General features: G+C 49.8%; 1 protein-coding gene across 2 annotated transcripts in view; it reads right to left on the minus strand.

Moving 5' to 3' along the window:
- Positions 1–17,071, minus strand: part of MYT1 (myelin transcription factor 1) — a 42,094-nt gene that overhangs the window by 13,678 nt on the left and 11,345 nt on the right. The window contains exons 4-13 of one of the 2 annotated variants that reach the window (XM_086474529.1): positions 15,090–15,152; positions 14,049–14,296; positions 12,231–13,100; positions 11,477–11,611; positions 9,982–10,072; positions 8,259–8,372; positions 6,598–6,812; positions 3,759–3,964; positions 2,785–3,054; positions 1,877–2,031 (exon numbers count right to left, since the gene is read on the minus strand). In XM_086474529.1, the coding sequence (XP_086330655.1) occupies positions 1,877–2,031; positions 2,785–3,054; positions 3,759–3,964; positions 6,598–6,812; positions 8,259–8,372; positions 9,982–10,072; positions 11,477–11,611; positions 12,231–13,100; positions 14,049–14,296; positions 15,090–15,152 (2,367 nt within the window). Of the gene's footprint in view, positions 1–1,876; positions 2,032–2,784; positions 3,055–3,758; positions 3,965–6,597; positions 6,813–8,258; positions 8,373–9,981; positions 10,121–11,476; positions 11,612–12,230; positions 13,101–14,048; positions 14,297–15,089; positions 15,153–17,071 lie in introns of both variants that reach the window. The other variant, XM_086474528.1, reaches the window with a different exon arrangement.

The raw sequence follows: 17,071 nt of genomic DNA on the forward strand, positions 1-17,071 counted from the left end.
GAATAAAAGTAACCTCTGACTCGTGTGCCTGGGGGCTCCTCAACTGAGGACAGGCAGAAGCTGCCGCATCCCGCCGGGCTGCCTTCGCCGGGCTGTGTGTCCCATCCGCCCCTCTCCGCTGCCTCCCCCGTGAATTGCACGTGTGCAAGCGATGGGAAAAGGTGCCGTCCCATCTTGATCTCCAGGGAATAAAAGCCAGTTTGTGCGTGAGCAGCGAGGCTCTGGCACAGTCATACCCTGCCTGCCTGAAACCGGGGGGTACGCGAGAGAGCAGGGATGTCCTGGGACACTGCAGGGATGTCCTGGGACAGTTTGGCCCTGGCAGGTTGAGGCTTGGAGGTGCACCTATTCCCTGCTGACCCTTGAGTCCTTTTCACAGCCACAACACCCACACAGACACAGTGAGCCCTAGAGCCAGCACGGATATGAAGGTGTTCGAGCAGCGGTGATGTGTGGTAGCCGCTCACGTACCAACAGGAGGGTGACAAGAAGACCGAGGTGAGGAGCACCTTCACAGCGACTGCCACCGGGGCCTGGAGATGGCCCAAGAACTACACCCAGACACGGCTCATCGGACACAGCAGGCAAGTCTGCTCCTGAGTTAACTACAGCTAATTCATTTCAGCCCTTGGGCCAGAAAGGAAGGAGGATGATAAATGGGGAGAGAAAGCTCAGGGCTGCCCATGACACCGTTTATTTATTCCACGGCTGTTTCCATTTAGGAAATTTCTCTACCCTCAGAATACAATTAAAGCGCAGGAGGACTTCAGGGCTTTACCTCAGAAACTGCTATTCACATCGCTGCTGGGGTTTAAAAAAAGCCTTTAGAGCTTTGCGTAGGACAGCTGGTCTGTGCTTTGCTCATTTAGGGAAGATGCTGCTGCTGCTCTGCCCCCACGGATCTCCTCCCTGCCTGTCTGCTCCCTCAGCCTCCTGCTTGCATCGCCAAATAACGAGCTACGTTGTATGAGGTCACCAAAGCGATGCCCACCGGCTCTTCCCTGTATAACCTATAGGAAGGTCAGATGCTCAGGAAAGAAGCCAAGGACAGCAGATCTGCTGGGGTGCCTCGAAGGGGTGACCTCCCCATCACAACCTCCAGACTGATCCTGATGTGCCATTAGATCAGACCTAGGTCCAAGCTGCAGCATTTGGGTCAGACTCTAAATATTAACCATTAGTTTGGGGATCAGTGTGGGTGCAGAGCAATGCTCCACCTAAAGGAATAGATCTGGGTCTATGTTTCCACCCGCCCGCTGCCATGAATACACAGATGTGAGCTGGGTTGGGATCTCTCTCCAGTGTACGGGGCAGCATGACAGCAATCTTGCTGCAGCCCTCGTTCACATTTTGTGGCCCTACATTATCATGGTGATGGGACCCATTGCTCTACATTAAGGAGCCAACAAGTCCTGTCTTCCCAACGAGTCACTTGGTCGTTCAACACACCCCCATCAAGAAGGTACTGAGATCCTTCGGGTGCCCTTGGGTCCACAGCATCACCCAGTGTCCCAAAACAAGGGGGCAGGAGATTGGGCAGGCTCCATCACTGTGCCAGAAACACTCTTGCAGGACAATATCAGGGAAAACAGGCCCTGCAAGGAGGTTTCTCCAGTTCCCTTCATCACTGCAGGTTTTCAAGGCCATATGGGAATGTATTCTGCCTCAATGATCAGCAGTTGTATGAGGAGACAGTCTCCCTTTGAGCTTTCATTTGAAGAGCTTAGGTGAGGTAAGGCCAATCACAGTAAGAAAGGGAACTACACTTCTAATTTTAAAAATGCATTTGCTAACAAATTTTGTCTCCTACCAGCCTGGCTGTGCTGGCTACATGTTTTATACAATTTAGAGGAAGAAACGAGAAGGCAGGACTTACGTGAGCAGCTCTTTCTTGATGTCCTTTGAGAGGAATTTAAGCTTGAAGTTGGTTAAAGTAACTTCCCCCGGGTATTTTCTTTCTTCAAAGTTTTCCTCTGACACTTCTTGCTCATCAGCTTCCGAGGAGGCAAAAGAGTGGGCGGCAGGCTCTGACTGCAAGAAAACAGCCAGGAGAAGTGGTTGCAGTGGTGGTCATTGCTGCTGAGCTGTGGTGGGAAAGGATCCCAGGTTCATCCCAGCTAAGAGTTAGTGCAGCATTGCCAACACTCCTGAGCCCTTTGTGGTGCCCAAAGCAGAGCTCCAATAGTAATTCCTCCTCTTTATAGGAGAAATGTGTAAAACATGTCTGTACGGGGATTTACACCTGGCTTTCCCAAGGTCTTGAAGGGATGAAGATCAGTACAATCCCACCCGGCTTATCCTCAGCAACATCTGCCTCCACCTTGCCCCATGGGCAGAGAGGCAGTGCGTGGCTTCCAGGGCCAGGATGCTCCCCCCAGCCAGGAGGTAATGGCTGGGTTCCCCCACCTGCAGGATTAAGGTTAGTGGCACACAGGGCCATATCTGCTAACGGCAGATGTAAATCATCTCGGGCAATGTCACCAGGAGCACCACTGGTGCAAGGGAGCTGAAAGGGTTTATGATGAAGAAAGCACTGCAGACCCAGGACAACACAAGTGGTGGGTTCTTCCTTGGCAAGAGCACCCCAACAGCTCCAAGAGCATCTGCCTCCTGCCTGATTGTCCATAGCTGATGTCTGGTAGCACTGACGAAGCTAATAATACTTCCCTCCTAGGCCCAAGGGGCAAACTAGGGGTTCTGGGGGAAAATAGGACAGCTATGCAAGTAAACACGGCATTCAGTCCCCCATGAGACATTATTTAAGCATCAAGAGTCACCGCTCACCTCTTCTGGCTCCTCTTCCCGCTGACGGTTTGGTTTAGTGTAGTCAATGGGCCCATCCCATTCATCCTGGCGGGAGGTCTGGCTGGACTGGGGGGAGGTCATGGTGCTGCTCGTGGCACTGGTGCTGTTTTGGCGCTGGGACACATCTGGGGACTTCATGCTGGGACTACTGCTGCAGCTGCTGCTGCTGGGAAAGGTGCTTTCCCGTTTGCGGTGCTTGTTCATACTCAAGTCCAGAGTCCCATTTTCATCCACCTCAATGTCCATGGACTGAAAGGTTGGAAACATGCCCAATGTTAGCAGCTGCCAGCAATTCCCAATGGGAATCTTGCCCCCATTTGTCTTTTGCAGTGCTGGGGGCGGGTTATTCATGTCCTGGCCTCTCCCCAGCCCATTAGAAGGAACTGGATGGAAAGGGATGCTCTTTCCTAAATATTTCAGAAACGTGCCATGCAAACACACCCAGCAATGTGGCATTTTGATTCAGTTGCTTGAACACAGGCGTCTAGTGCCATGTAAGATGCCCCATGGTATCCAAGACATCTGCCCAAAGCTGAGGTTGCAACATGGGACTTCTGGAAAACCTGTGTTCCTCTGAAAAATAGCTGGAGGTCAGCCTGGACGCAACTGGGGAGTCTCAAATGGCATCAGATACAGACCAGTGAGCAACTGAAACCAGCTCTGAGACTCTGCTTGGGAACAATGCTCATCTCGGATGGGTAATCTGAACCACGATGCAGCTCCATGACAGGCTAAGAGCCAAGATTACCTCCTCCAAACTGCATCACCCAAAGCAGGGAGTGAAAGGGTGATATGTGATGAGTCTCTGCATTCTCTCTATATTTAAAAATTAAAATGAGAGGAAGGGTAAAAAAAAAAAAAAAAAAAAAAGGTATTTCTCCCATCCCAAACTTCAAGTTTTAACCCACTCTGCTGCGGGCTGGAGCAGCAGTCCCTGGGCACGCTCGGCTCACCTTGCCGGGGGCCTCTTGCTGCTTCGTGCTGAGATTCTCCGGCATTTCCCAGCAGCGGGTGGAGAGGTTGAGGATGGCAGTGGCAGCCATGTGCGCAGCCTCGGCGTCGTGGGAGTAGTCGAAGCCTGTGGAGGAAGATGAAGTGCTCTTCACGTAACTGCTGGAGGGGCTGTGGCTGGGGGAAGAGGCCTTTGGAAAAGGTTTGGCTGGAATAAAAACAGAAGGAACAACACAAGGCTAATGTATAACTGGCACGGGCAGCGGTGAGAGGTTCAGTCAGTCAGACACCACTAACGTATTAGCAGTTCCAGTGGCAGCCTGTAGTTATTTCCAATCCACGGGTGATTTTGTGGCCTGGGATGTGCAATAGGAGCAGCTCTGGCTGCGACCTGTGCAACGGCCTCTTGATGTGAAAACTTAATTCATTAACTGGCTTTGACATCAAGTCCCCAAGACATGAATGCTTTTCTTCATTAAAGCTACTTCTCGGTGGAAGAGGTTCAAGAAGAAAGCTTAGAGAAGCTTCCTGGCTCTTTTTTTTTTTTTTTATTGTTCTCTGTATGTTCATAACTCATCTGCAGATCCGACTTAGGGGGAGATTCCTTGTAGCACATTTGAAAACTTACAATTTTAAAAAAATTACATTAATAGCAAAACCGTGCCCGTGAAATACGAGCTTCCGATGATGACACCAGTGAAATATGGATTTTCTGACAGCTGACATATCATTTAAATACACCTGAATAACAGGATTTATTACACAGCCGCACGTGGCCACGACACTGCACTGTTACTGTACGTCCCAGCACGCAGCAGTGCAATCCTGGAGGTGCAATTTCTCTTTACACCCCATGAAACAAAAGTGAGTATTTCCCAGGGTTCACCCGCAACCAAACTTGCCCTAATCCTGAACGTGGTCCCGTTTAGGAGGGCCCTGACCCACACTGAGTCCCTCTGAAGTCAGTAGTTTCAGCGGGTGCAAACAGGGGATCATCTGATTTTGAAGAGTCACAGGATTGCGTTCTGAATCAATTAGCAAAACCTTCAAATTCTTAATGCCTTTCACTGTGCCCTTTTTGGGGGAAACACCCCCCCCTTCAGTGGGAGTCTCACTCAGGCAAGACTCAAGCTTTGGCCTGACAATGAAGAAGCAGCAAGACAACCTGGGTTGATGTGGCTACAGAGCAAAGCGATTTCATTATTCCCACTACAAACTCATAATATAAGACACTGTAAAATGCTAATCTTCCCACGGACTGCTTTCTTCCTCCTTGTGTGCGTCTATAATGCATATTGACATTAATGGGAGTTATGCACACACATGCAGGGGAATATAAATCCCTCTGGATGAAGATCTCTTTAAAATAAGTTCTCAGCGAAAGGAGCAGATTTCCCTGCTATGATTGGCAATCATATTCATCTTGTCGCTTTGATTAACTCATTGGAGGGTTGCCCACATGGTTATTCTTGTGCTTGTTTTCGAGTCTGGTTTAATCCATGTCTTTGCAGCGGGGCGCGGGTATTTGCCAGCCCAACCTGACAATATCCAGGATCGTGAGATGCCAATTTCAATTTCACACCGTAGGCTCAGCGATGCTTTTCCATTTCATAAGTATTTCTACCACTAATAGACTCGCAATCAGCAAATTAGTAAAATAAGTGATGAGAAAAAATAGAAAGGATTATCCTAGTGGGTCTGCTGGAATTATTTTTGTCAGTACAATTACCCTGAAAATTCTTTGCTAATATTGCAAATAACACAATCTATTCAGCAAGAGAATCACTTGTGCTGGGAAACAAATTACTTTTCCATCAGCCCTAACCCAGGATGACAGTGGCAGTTGTGCTCTCTGGCCTCCATCCAATTTCATTGTCTGATCCTTTACAGATTTAGTACTGTAATAAAGGGCGCTGCCATTGTAGTGCAACAACCGGGATGCTTTCAAGTACGAGCACTTTTTAGAGAGCAGCTGCATCAGGATTAAACAGGATTGTGGAAGTGGGATTAGCCAGACAGAAAGCCCTCTTGAGGCTGCTGACTTCTGCAAACTGGGCTCCTAAATCTTCTTTTTTTTTTTTTTTTTTTTTAAACTCAAAAATATGTCTTCAGGTGCACATTTGGCTTCAAAGGGAAGGGGGAGGTTTAACATCAGTTGGCGGCAGGCTGTCTCCCCGTGCAGCTTCTCTCCTGTTCCTGACAGCCCAACCCCCGGGAGTTTATTTAACATTTCATTTTCACCCACACTTCCATCGCACAGTGTCGTAACCAGCGCACGGTCCTCGGTACAGAGCAGAGGTGGGTGGCTACGACAGGAAAGAGCTGGGAGACAGGAGGAGGGTGATCGATAGGTAGCAGAGCTGGAGAGCAGAGCACGGCAGAGAAGACAAATGGGTGGAGTGGGTCATATATAAGATGGAAGAGAAGAAAACTATAATCCATTTAGCTAGATGAGGAAAGACAGATCAATAGATATGAGCTGCAAAGCAACGGGGACCAACTGAGGACAACTGTGTAACTTATCCCACCTAGAGACATCGCTCAGATTAATGTTCCCACCACTTGATGCAATTCTTCCCAAAGCCGAAGCCAAAGCGACTCTCCCCCAAGGAAAGCTTTACCAGCAGCCATGGGCTCCTCTCCCCATCAAAGGTGCTCACCTTGGGACCCATCTCAGACTCCCCACCCCCGTTTCTCCCCCTGCCTCGCAGCAGCAGGAGGGATCCAGCAGCTCAGCCCCCAGACTCTCCCATCACCCCAAAGCCACGATCCCAAGAGCCTCACGACACACTGAGAAAGGCAGAAAATGCAAAACCCAGCCCAGCCCTGCTCCCGACTTACATTTAAAGGCTTTAGGTGAGGTTTCGCTAGTCTGAATCTTTGGGGCAAGCATGCGTTTGCCAAAAACCTGAGCATCAAAACTTGCATAATCGAAGGTGACCTTGGAGTACTTCTCCAGCTCCTTGGCCAGGTTGGCCCGGGGGGTTGCTGGGACCATGTTGGGCCGGTAGCTTCCGTACTGAGGGATCTCCAGTTGCTTCACAAAGCACATAGGCCTGAGGAGGAAACAGCGAGCAAGAGTGATTTCTCTTTTCCTTGGTGAGGTGGCTGTTGGGAGGGGACCAGATACGATGGGGATGTGTCGCTCTTCCCCTTGTCCCTGATGGGAGTTACTGGGAAAGAGGAGGCAGCAACAGCCCTTTTGCTCTCCCTCAGCAAGCCTGCGTCTGGTTGGGGTCTCTAAGATTCCTTTTTTATTCCCTCCCCCCTCCTTTTTTTTTTTTTTCTCTTTTAAAATAAAACACCGAGGTGTCGACTCGTCCAAAACAATATTCCTGCAGGCTGCCGTGGCGTGGCAGCGTTTTCCAACAGCAGTAGAAACTTGGGCATCGCTCAGTTATGGGACCCATGACCCAGGATGGCACACGAAGGCGTGCAGATCCCAGTTTAGCTCCGCTCCCCACTGCAGGTTCATTGCAAAGGCACCGGGGCCTCTCCCCTGCCTGCAGAGTCCCTCTTAAAGACCCGCTTCTGCTGGGCTGCCTATCATGAATCAATTTGTCTTGCATATAAATTGTATATAAATGGCCTATTGTTATTCTCCTTCCCGTGACCTCTTTCCACCAGCGAGTCCTCGGAGCGGGAGCTCCTTGGAGCATGGACCATCCTCGTGATGTGCTCAGAGCGCTCTGCGCCCGGCGCAGGCTCCGCTGCAAATAAATAAGTAATCGCCCTAAATGGCCTTTCCAAAGCACTGAGTGCTGGTGCACCGGGGTGCTCAGCAGTCCTGGGGAGCAAATAAATAAATTAATCAAACCTCGGTGCCTTTGTGGGAGTGCTGCTCAGGGCTCGTACTGCGGTTTTATCCTGCTCTCGTTGCAAAATAACTAACCATATTACAATCCATCTGTAGCCTCATGAATCACATCAACTACGGAAGCCAGCATCTATCAGGGACATCCTTAATGCGAGACAGCCCTTTCTCCCGGGAAGACGGAGACGGGAGAAATAACAAAATAAATGCGGCTGGTTTGGAAATGAGTGGCAGGTTTCTCTCCTCTGAACCATGCGGGCTAAGGAAGAAAAGCGAGCGGACTTAGGCGAAACTGCCATCGAGTGATTTATATCTAGCCCAAATCTCCTCCTCCCTCTCCCCGAGCCCACCCTACTTATAATGCTAATATAATAGCCATCATTCTCTGGCAGTTTGCATTGCAGAGCAATCGGCACAAATGCCTTCTGCTGCACTGGTAAAACCCTTTGGCCTGTAGCCTCAGCATTAATTGATGCTACAGAAGCAATTCATTGTCCTCAATGCCCTCCCTGGGATCATCAATTAAATATCTCCCCACCTTGGCGAGACCTATGATCATCATAACAGGACTCAGCAGTATCAAGATACAGCCAGAGGGAGCCGGGACGGCTGCTCTTGCGAGCGTGGCAGGGCGGGGAGGGCTGGGGCAGCGCGGTCCCGTGGCGCTGGGCTTCACGGTCCCATTTACCTGAGTATCCGGTCAGAATTGGAGCTGGTCTTCGAAGGATCACCAGACTGGGTTTGTTGCTTTTCATGTGATTTGGCTAATTTTTCAGCAGCAGCAATGGGGCACCCAGATAAACTGTGGGAGGGTTGGGTTTTTTTTAAAAAAAAAAAAAAAAGAGAAAAAAAAAAACAGAGAAGGAAACCAAGCATAAGGGATGAGCATGAAAAATCTTCATTTTAGGGACCCAGAGCTGCACTGAGCCCATGAGAAAAGTGTTTGCATTTAAAGTTCTTTTTTTATTATCACTATCCAGGCTTATTTTCAAGCAGCAAAGCAGCCAAACATCAAGCACCAAACTTCTCCAGGATGAGCCCCAGGAGCATCCCCAGGGCCTGGAGGTGGATCAAGGAGGCAGCTCCCCCAGGCTGAGCACAGCAGGGGCAGAAGGGGGTGGGCTGGTTTCTTTGAGTGGTTTTAGCAGTTAAATGGCATTTTTTATTTATATTTGTTTGGAACTTTCGCAAGGGCCGCTTGAAAGGAGCCATCTGAGGGGCACTTGCAGGGAAACATTTGCACTTCTGATGTGCAGGGCTGCCGGTGCCTGGGGGAGGTCGGGGGCTGTAATGGCTTTTGCTCACACATGCTCTACATGTGAGCTTGGCTCTGCCTCTTTGGGACCAGCTTGGCTCTTACAGCGATTGACCAGGGAAGGTTAAAACCTCTCAGAAGCAGAGCCTGTACTCCCCCAGCTGACCCCAAGCCATCCCAGGCACCTTCATCACCGGAGCAGCCAGCACTGAGGGAATCCCTGCCCAGCCCTGCGTGAAATTCAGGGCTCTGACCCCACTGGGTCTCAGCCCAAACCGCTGTGCCCAAAGTTTGCTCCACAACCCGCTAACACCAGTCAATCACCTCAATCTCACTGTGATCGCTCGCTGCCTGCAGCAAACTGAGCTTCTCAATTAACCAAGCAGATTTCCCCAATTCTCCTCTAGCAGCTACGGCGAAGCTTCCACCAGCTTCCTCCATGGCTGAACGAGTAACAACACAAACTCACCTCGCGTCTGCAAACGCATCGACATTCGCAGAGCCATCGCTCTCTGCCAATTAAGCTCAAGTGCAACGAGAAGTCAGTCATAAATTCATGAGTGCAGCCCTGTAGCACAAGCTAGTCTGGCTTTTTGGAAGGTTTCTAGCTTTTAAGTGCACCATCCCTTCCGCTGGCAGCCTTCCCGCTTGTAGAAGTGCTTGAGTTTAATCATGGGGTATAATTGCAGGTCCCAAAGCACAACCCTGTCACCTCCTGACCATGTCTGGGCTAAGGTCCTACAGCAAGAGGATCTAAATTCCCAGCTCATCAATCATTTCAGCCTAAATCTGGTGGAAATTCCTAAAAATCCTGCACAGTGGCACACCACCAAACACAAACATCACCCTCCAAGTCAGCCTCACCGGGCACCCTCTGCCTCCCTAGTTCCAAACACCTCTTCCATGAACCCCCACCTCCATCTACCCCTCTATAATCCCACCTGCGAGCCTGGAAGCATTGCTCCACCACTGCCCAGCCAGAAATCACTGCCCCACCTTGCTTTCTTGTATCATTCTTTGTCTTAGGGTCATCCCTACTTCACCCATCTTAGTTGCACCATCTCTCAGAACAACAATAAAGCCAAGGCTTTTGGGTCTGGTTGCCCTGCTGCCATCCTTGCCCTGGCCGTTATGGAGAAGAAGTTGAAGCTGGTACCTCCTGTGCGTGTTGCGGTTGCTGTTGACGTGACCCTGTCCTGTGCAGCCTGGCGTGGGGCATTTCAACACGTTCTCGTGCATCGCCAAGACTTCGGAGCGAGAAGGGGAAGGGGAGAGGGGAAGGGAAGCAAAAACAACTTGATAAAAATCAGAGAGAAAAAGAAAAGAAAAGACAAAATCATCAAGTCTTGTACGCTGGTTTCCTAGAAATCAGGGAACGTGAAATGCTGTAATTAGAATTCATCTGCCTAGAGAAAAAAAAAATAAATTTACAAGGCAGTAGTGCTCAGGTCAGCACTAGATTAGCATCTCTGCACACAGCTTGGGCTTCCTCCTCGTTTGCTGATTGCAATCCCGTTTCCCCCATCCAGCCCCTCCCACCTGCCACTGTTTTGGAGCCAGGTCTCTCCATTTCAGGTAGTTTTAAGTGATTGAAGTTGTATCTCTGCTTTTATCCTTAGGACTAGTCTTTGTTTGATTTTTTTTTTTTTTAATTTTAATCTGCAGGATTATTGCTTCCTGCAGCGCTGACCTTAAAAGTAAAGAAAATGATTTGATTTGCAAGCTTCTCTAAAGCACACAGCTTGTGTTAGTTATTTATTAATATTTTTTCTTGCATTCAAGCTTGTGTGAAGATAGCTGTACTTTCTCCTTGTTTCCTGCAGTTCTGCGTTTACGGCAGGTCTGCAACCTTTGAAATTACCGATAAGGCAGGGCTCCTTTCTTTTTTTTTGTCTATTATGCCATTATCATAAACATACAACGTTGATTTTTATGTATATGTACAGGGAAAGCTATTTGGGGCGCTGGTAAAGAGGCAGATATAAAATCTTTCTCTATGCATATATATATAAAAATCTGTTATGATGATGACAAATATTTTCTGTGGAATAGATGAATCTTGGTATAGCACCTTGTGAATTTTTCAGTAATAAGAGCGTAGGAGGAGACTCAGCTATCCTGGGCATCCTGAACAACTCCTCTCCTTTGCCATACGGCAACACCTTCAGCGCCTTTGGACAACCAGAAAGGTTTCCCCTTCTTCCTGACATGATACCCCAAATGGGGAAAAATATGTGACGTTCAGTGTAAAGACGGGAACTGGTTAACACACCTCTGGAGGTGGGCAGCCAAGTTTAAATTTCAGAGGAGGGACCTCATTCTCCACAGGATGGTGCTAAAAATCTTTAAGAAGGGTGGGACTTCCTAGTAATCGCCGTAGCATTTCCCATGAAGAGCCGTAACACTTTGGTGGATAGAAGCATCCAGGAATGACTTGGAAAAGCACCATCCCATGCCAGAAACTCTGTAATACCCCAAGGACTAACATCAGGCTTGTGCTAGGGACTCAGTCATGAAATTCACATCATTGGGGACTATTTGTAGTGCTCATTGGCCTTGAGACAGCTCTACCCATCGTGTGTGAAATTCCCCCTAGGAAATAAGGCTTCAGACTAATTTAAGCAACCCTTGTTATCCCATCATGTACTCACTCTCGGGAGGGATCCTGTCTTTGTGCGGACAACCAGAGAGGCTGCGATGGTGAGGGTAGAGTCCCGTGACGTGGCCGGTGCCATCACAGCCAGGAGTCGGACATTTGATTTCTCGCTTTTCGGGTCTTGAGGGATCTAGGGATTGTGGGGAAAGGGCGATGGGAAGCAGGTTAGCAGATTTGGAGGGAAAGAGGTGGAAAGGAGAGAAAAAGTGCTGAGGATGCTTCTCACCACTTTTCCAGTCAAACAGGGAGAAACCTTTGGGTTTGAAGGTTTTTTCCCCTGAAGGTGGAATTGTAACATTGGAAGTTTCAAAAATGAAAATCAGCAAAGCAATTTGATTAATTAACCCGACCAGGAGGATGGAGCCACTCACAGCGACCGAGCAGGCAGCCTGGCTCAGCAGCCCCTGCCAAGTCCCTCGTGTTGCCATGACCAGACTCTTACCACTACTTAAAAACCCACTTAGATTTTAAACCAGCCCTACTGCTCAGGCAGAGATTTTCAAAGCCGGCAGGCAATTGAGCCGGGCAATTCCCCTGCTGAGATGTAGAGGACACCATCACTTTGTGCATTCACTGTTGACCTCTAGGATGTTCCCATCCCTCCAGGCATTGAGGATTTGTGGCTAAATGCCCTCTGTGGGCTGTGAACCCCCCCAGCAGCCTAGTTTTCATGGGGTGCTGAGCAGACAAGTTCAGCTCTTTCACTAGGGATGAGAAGGAAAGAGACACACAAAGACTCGTCCCCATACCTTTGCCGTAGTAGCTCTTTCGGATGCTGTCCAGCGGTTTGCTCTGTTTCTCGTCCACCTGGAAGTGCTTTACGTGCTCTCCTGGCAGCCGGCTGGGCTCCCGCACGATTTTCACCTGCTCGGCTTTCAGCGCAATGGCTTGTTCCAGCAGCCCCAGGTTCCCCCTCGTCATCATGTCATACATCTCTGACTCGTCGGTCACCGCTGATTTCTGGGAGCGGGCGTCATCATCTTTGTCATCATCTGACCGGACCTCCACGATGACCGAGTACTCGGGCTTTGGGCTGAACTGCCCTTCACAGTGGCTTTTCTGGGTGTCCTGAGAAGTGTGAGGAGCTTCTTCACAGATCACTTCAGGAGCCATCTCCTCCTCCTCTTCATCCTCCTCTTCTTCTTCCTCTTCCTCCTCTTCTTCCTCCTCCTCCTCCTCCTCCTCCTCATCTTCATCCTCATCCTCATCCTCCTCATCCTCTTCTTCTGCTTCAGCCTTTTCCAGTTTGCAGGACTCCTCGCAGTTCGCATCGTCCCGGTGCTCTGGACACAACTCGCTGCTGCGTTCGCTGGTGACCTCGATGACCTCCTCTGCATCCTCCGTCTGGATGATGATCTCCTTGTCGCACTCCTCCTCCACTAACTCCTCCCCTGCATCCTCGTGGACCAGGTGCACAACATTGGACGGTGGCTTGGAGACCTGCAGCTCAGCTTCAGGCAGCTGCCCTTCGATGGCGAGGGTTTCCTCCGCTATTTGGCCTAGGTTTAGGAGAGAGTTGGCGATTATTTCTTGATAGCTGCTATAGTTGGCCTTGCTCGGCCCAGACGTACTTGTTGCCGTGTTTTGTCCATAATGGGTCGATTTTGCTGGGCTTCTCTCTGAGGGAGGGAAAAGAAGGAGAAGAAAGAAAATGGGGAAAATAAAGAAAAGAAGGAAAAGAAAAAGAAAAAAAAGGGGGAAAAGAAAAAAAAGGGGGAAAAGAAAAAAAAGGGGGAAAAGAAAAAAAAGGGGGAAAAGAAAAAAAAGGGGGAAAAGAAAAAAAAGGGGGAAAAGAAAAAAAAGGGGGAAAAGAAAAAAAAGGGGGAAAAGAAAAAAAGGGGGAAAAGAAAAAAAAGGGGGAAGAAAAAAGGGGGGAAAGAAAAAAGGGGAAAAAGAAAGTAATTATATAAGCTCATAAACATTTCTCTGTCTTACTTAAGCTTAATTGAAGCCTGGTTGTTACACCCCTGGAGCAGCCTAATTTATTGCATTTGGGAACGACAGGTAGGAAGGGGATTTCCACGTGGAAGCTTTCGCGGGGCTCAGATGCATGTGGCTTCCCAGCAGCCATCTGGCCACCTCGCTCCCAGCGCTCCCCAAAGCAGGGGCTCCACACCAGGGAGTGACACAGTGTCAGGACCTCTCCTGGACACCCGCCTCATTTGCCTGTCACTCCTCCTCTCGGATAGTGGCCAGATCCAGCCAGGAGGGACGGCTCCCGCACTGGGGAAACCAGCTCAGCCCCTTGAGGCACCAGTGTGGGACCCCGGCTGCCTTCCCCACCGCCATCTGAGCCACGTGGTAAGCTCCTCTGTGCTTCCCATGGGTCTTTATCCCCAGGGAGCATCCCTGATGGAAAAGCTTTCATTTTTAAGACACTGGAGACAATCTGTGTATTCCCTCCCAGCTTAACCGGAGCTTTGCGGTTGTGCTTCCACCAAACGCAATAGTTGAAGGACTCATCATCCTGTACATAATTCAGAGGAGCTATAACTCGTGGTTATTAACACTCCCTGCCCTTTATTTATCTGCAGAATGCAGCTCTGCAATCAATAATGATAAAGCACCTTCTGCCGGCTCGGGGCTGCGGGTCTCCTCCTGCTCCACCACCTCCGCCTCATCCTCCTCCAACGTTCCCTCTGACTCGTCGGAGCCGGACTCCTCCTTTGCCTCAGCCTCCTCGCTGCCATCGCTGTCGACGTTGTAGCCTTCATCCAAGGCCAGCTTGAGCGGATGGGATTTTCTCTTCGACACCAGATGTTCAGCCTCCGCATCCTGAAGTTTCCTCTTCTTTGCTAGAGGGCAGCTTTGTAAACTGCAGATGGGATCAAGGAGCAGAGAGGAGGCATTGCCAAGTGAGAAAAGCATGGCTATAGCATCTGAACCCATTAGGCAAAGGCAAGTGGGACAAGTACAAAAATATTTAAAAAAAAAAAAAGTCATCCAGCAGCCCAGATTTTTAGCTGGTTTAACCCTTCGTGGCCAGAAGATCCGCTCGCAGACCTTGGCTCTGTGCAACTATGTCAACCTCTCTCCAAGGTCACAGCGCAAGGATTGCTGGGCTCACTCCAGCAGTCTGGCCCATGGGCAGTTGTTGTCCAGGGAGCAGCAGGACCAACAGCTCCCAGCACCGCTGTTGGTGATGGCCACCAGTGCCACCAGGAGACCAGGCAGGAGATGCAGTACTGGCCCCTGGGGCATGTCCACCAGCTGCTCTGATTTCACCATTACAGCGTGTCAAAACCCATCAGTTAAGGCTGGCATGGCCGGGAAGGCAGCCAGCGTGCTCTCATTTCCCCTCCCTGTCCATAGAGGCACCGAGCAGACCAAAATCTCTGCCTGCTGAGAGCTGCCACCAATCCCAGGCATCTGAGCCAGGTACTTCTGCTGTAGTTTGGGGTCTGAGGGAAGGCTGCTGTCAGCTGGTGAAGCATATTCCCCCGGATCCCTCATGGACTGATGGAGAGACAGAAATAGGCTCTTTGGTAGGCAGATTTGAGGCAGGCAAGTTGGGTTGCTGCTCTGAACCAGCCTCTCTCCAGTGAGCATCTGTCTTTGGGTTTCTTGCTCACATTTTTCCATCCCCACTACCTCCGACTCAGCCTCACCTTCTGTGTCTTGCATACTTCCCACGGATGTGTCCTGAGCCGTTACAGCCTGGGGTTGGACAGCTTGAGAGGGAAACAAGCAACCATCAAGAACAGCAGTAGGACTCGGGGAATTCATTTCTAATTAGAAGTGTATAAACTATGGTCAGTTAAACAGGTCCTGTGCACCAGGAACAAAATAACCACAAAAGGGAAGATAATTTCCCTCAAACGGTTCAGCTTGTCCCTTTGAATTCCAAGTGAGGAGGGCAGGAGAGCAGCCTTGCAGTTTGCTAAAAATTAATGAAATGACTCACCCCATTTAATTAGATGAACGGTTCATTATAGTTTTATGATTATGTTTAATTAAAGATTTGCATGTGTAAGAGCAAGCTTTTAAAAAGCAGACAACTACTGCACTCTGCCTCCCCACTGCCACTCTTCAGTTTTCTTTTCCGCTGGCGCAGGAGGAAAACATGGGCTTTTCACGGGTTTATCAGGGAACTGGAGTTCCTTGCACTAAGAAATGGGTGGCTTTTTGGGAAGAGCAGGCTGGGGGTGAATCGAGGAGGTTTCAGCCAGAGCACGTCTGGTGGGGATCGCCAGGACAAAAATCCTGAAAAACACCTCGGAGCCTCGCTTTTGGGGAGGGACGGATGGGATTTAGGTGACCAGATCTCCCAAATCCCTACATTTGTTCCTGCTGCTCTGCAGAAGAGGATGAGTTAAAAGACTTCCAGGGAGCTCTGGGCAGCGCTCGCAGCCACTGCTGCCTTTGCCGTGGGCTGCAGCGAGGCAGCCTGCTTGCTGCATCCCTCGGCACAGGGCTACACGCCTCCCCTGCGGGGGTAATTAGTCCCAGCTCCAGGAGCTATAAGGGCTCCAGATAAGAAGCATTAAAGCAAACATTTTCTGGCAAAACCAGATTATGGCATTGATTAGAGGATGCCCAAGTGACTTGCCTGACATCTGAGGAATTCTGGAGTCGTGTAGGATTAATAACCTCATTTAGCATCGTATCACCCTCGGCCCGGGAAGTTGGAAGCGCTAATGAAATCTCTTGATGACAGTGCAAAGGGAAAAGGCATCGCCAGCCCAGAGGGGATCTGGCCAGCCTGTTATTCGCAGAGTAAAAGACACGGGACAACATTAAATAGTACCAAGTGCCAAGTCAGGTTTTAGCGACTCAGAATTTCTGTTCTCAGCAGAGATCTCAGCCCTTGCAGAAAGTTCAGGACGAGGAAGATCTGAGTGTGCTAATGGGCGGGTTATTAATGGCTCAACTCTCCATGCACAAGTCAGATCGCTGTGTTCAAAGAATATAATTCAACTCAAAACCAGGACAGGGAAGGGCTACTGAACTCGCAGGAGAGAAGGAATCCTTCCTTCAGGGAGACCTGCTGGCTTTAGCTTAGCAAAGCTAGTGCTGACAGGGCAGATGATGGCAGCACATCCCCTAAGGGGACATGGCTTTGTAGATGAGGCGTGGGTGTAAGCTGCACCTCCTGGCCCCTCTGAGACGAATTCCCCCCTTTCCTACTGTCCCCTTTGCTCGTGGCCTGGTTTCAACCTGAGATGCTGAGCATCCTCCAACGCCATCACTTAGGGGGTGGCTCCCAGTTTTTTCGGCACACACAGCCCAAACCCCCACCACGCCTGGGGTCTTGCCTGCCAGCAAGACATCCCTTCCTGGGCAAAATGCTGGAGGTCCTATACAAAAAGATCTCGTCCCGCTAAAGTATGTCATTGGAAGAGGGAGCTCCCCCCTTCCCTGCTCCCTCTGCTGATGATCTGAAAGTCTATTTAATTTTAATTGCCCTCAGTCACGACTGAGGCTGCTCTGTCCCGAGCAGCCCCAGACACACTTTAAGTGACTGCGTGCCGAAAGACAGAGCAGTGTTTATGTTACCAGTGACTTGCCTGAAAAAGGCGTTATTCAGTGGGAAACAAGAGCAGCTCTGATGAAGATGTTACAGGCTTTTATAAGCTTTCCTGCCTCAATT

This window comes from Leptosomus discolor, chromosome 17 (assembly GCF_034619465.1).
Source record: "Leptosomus discolor isolate bLepDis1 chromosome 17, bLepDis1.hap2, whole genome shotgun sequence".
Lineage (NCBI taxonomy): Eukaryota > Metazoa > Chordata > Aves > Leptosomiformes > Leptosomidae > Leptosomus > Leptosomus discolor.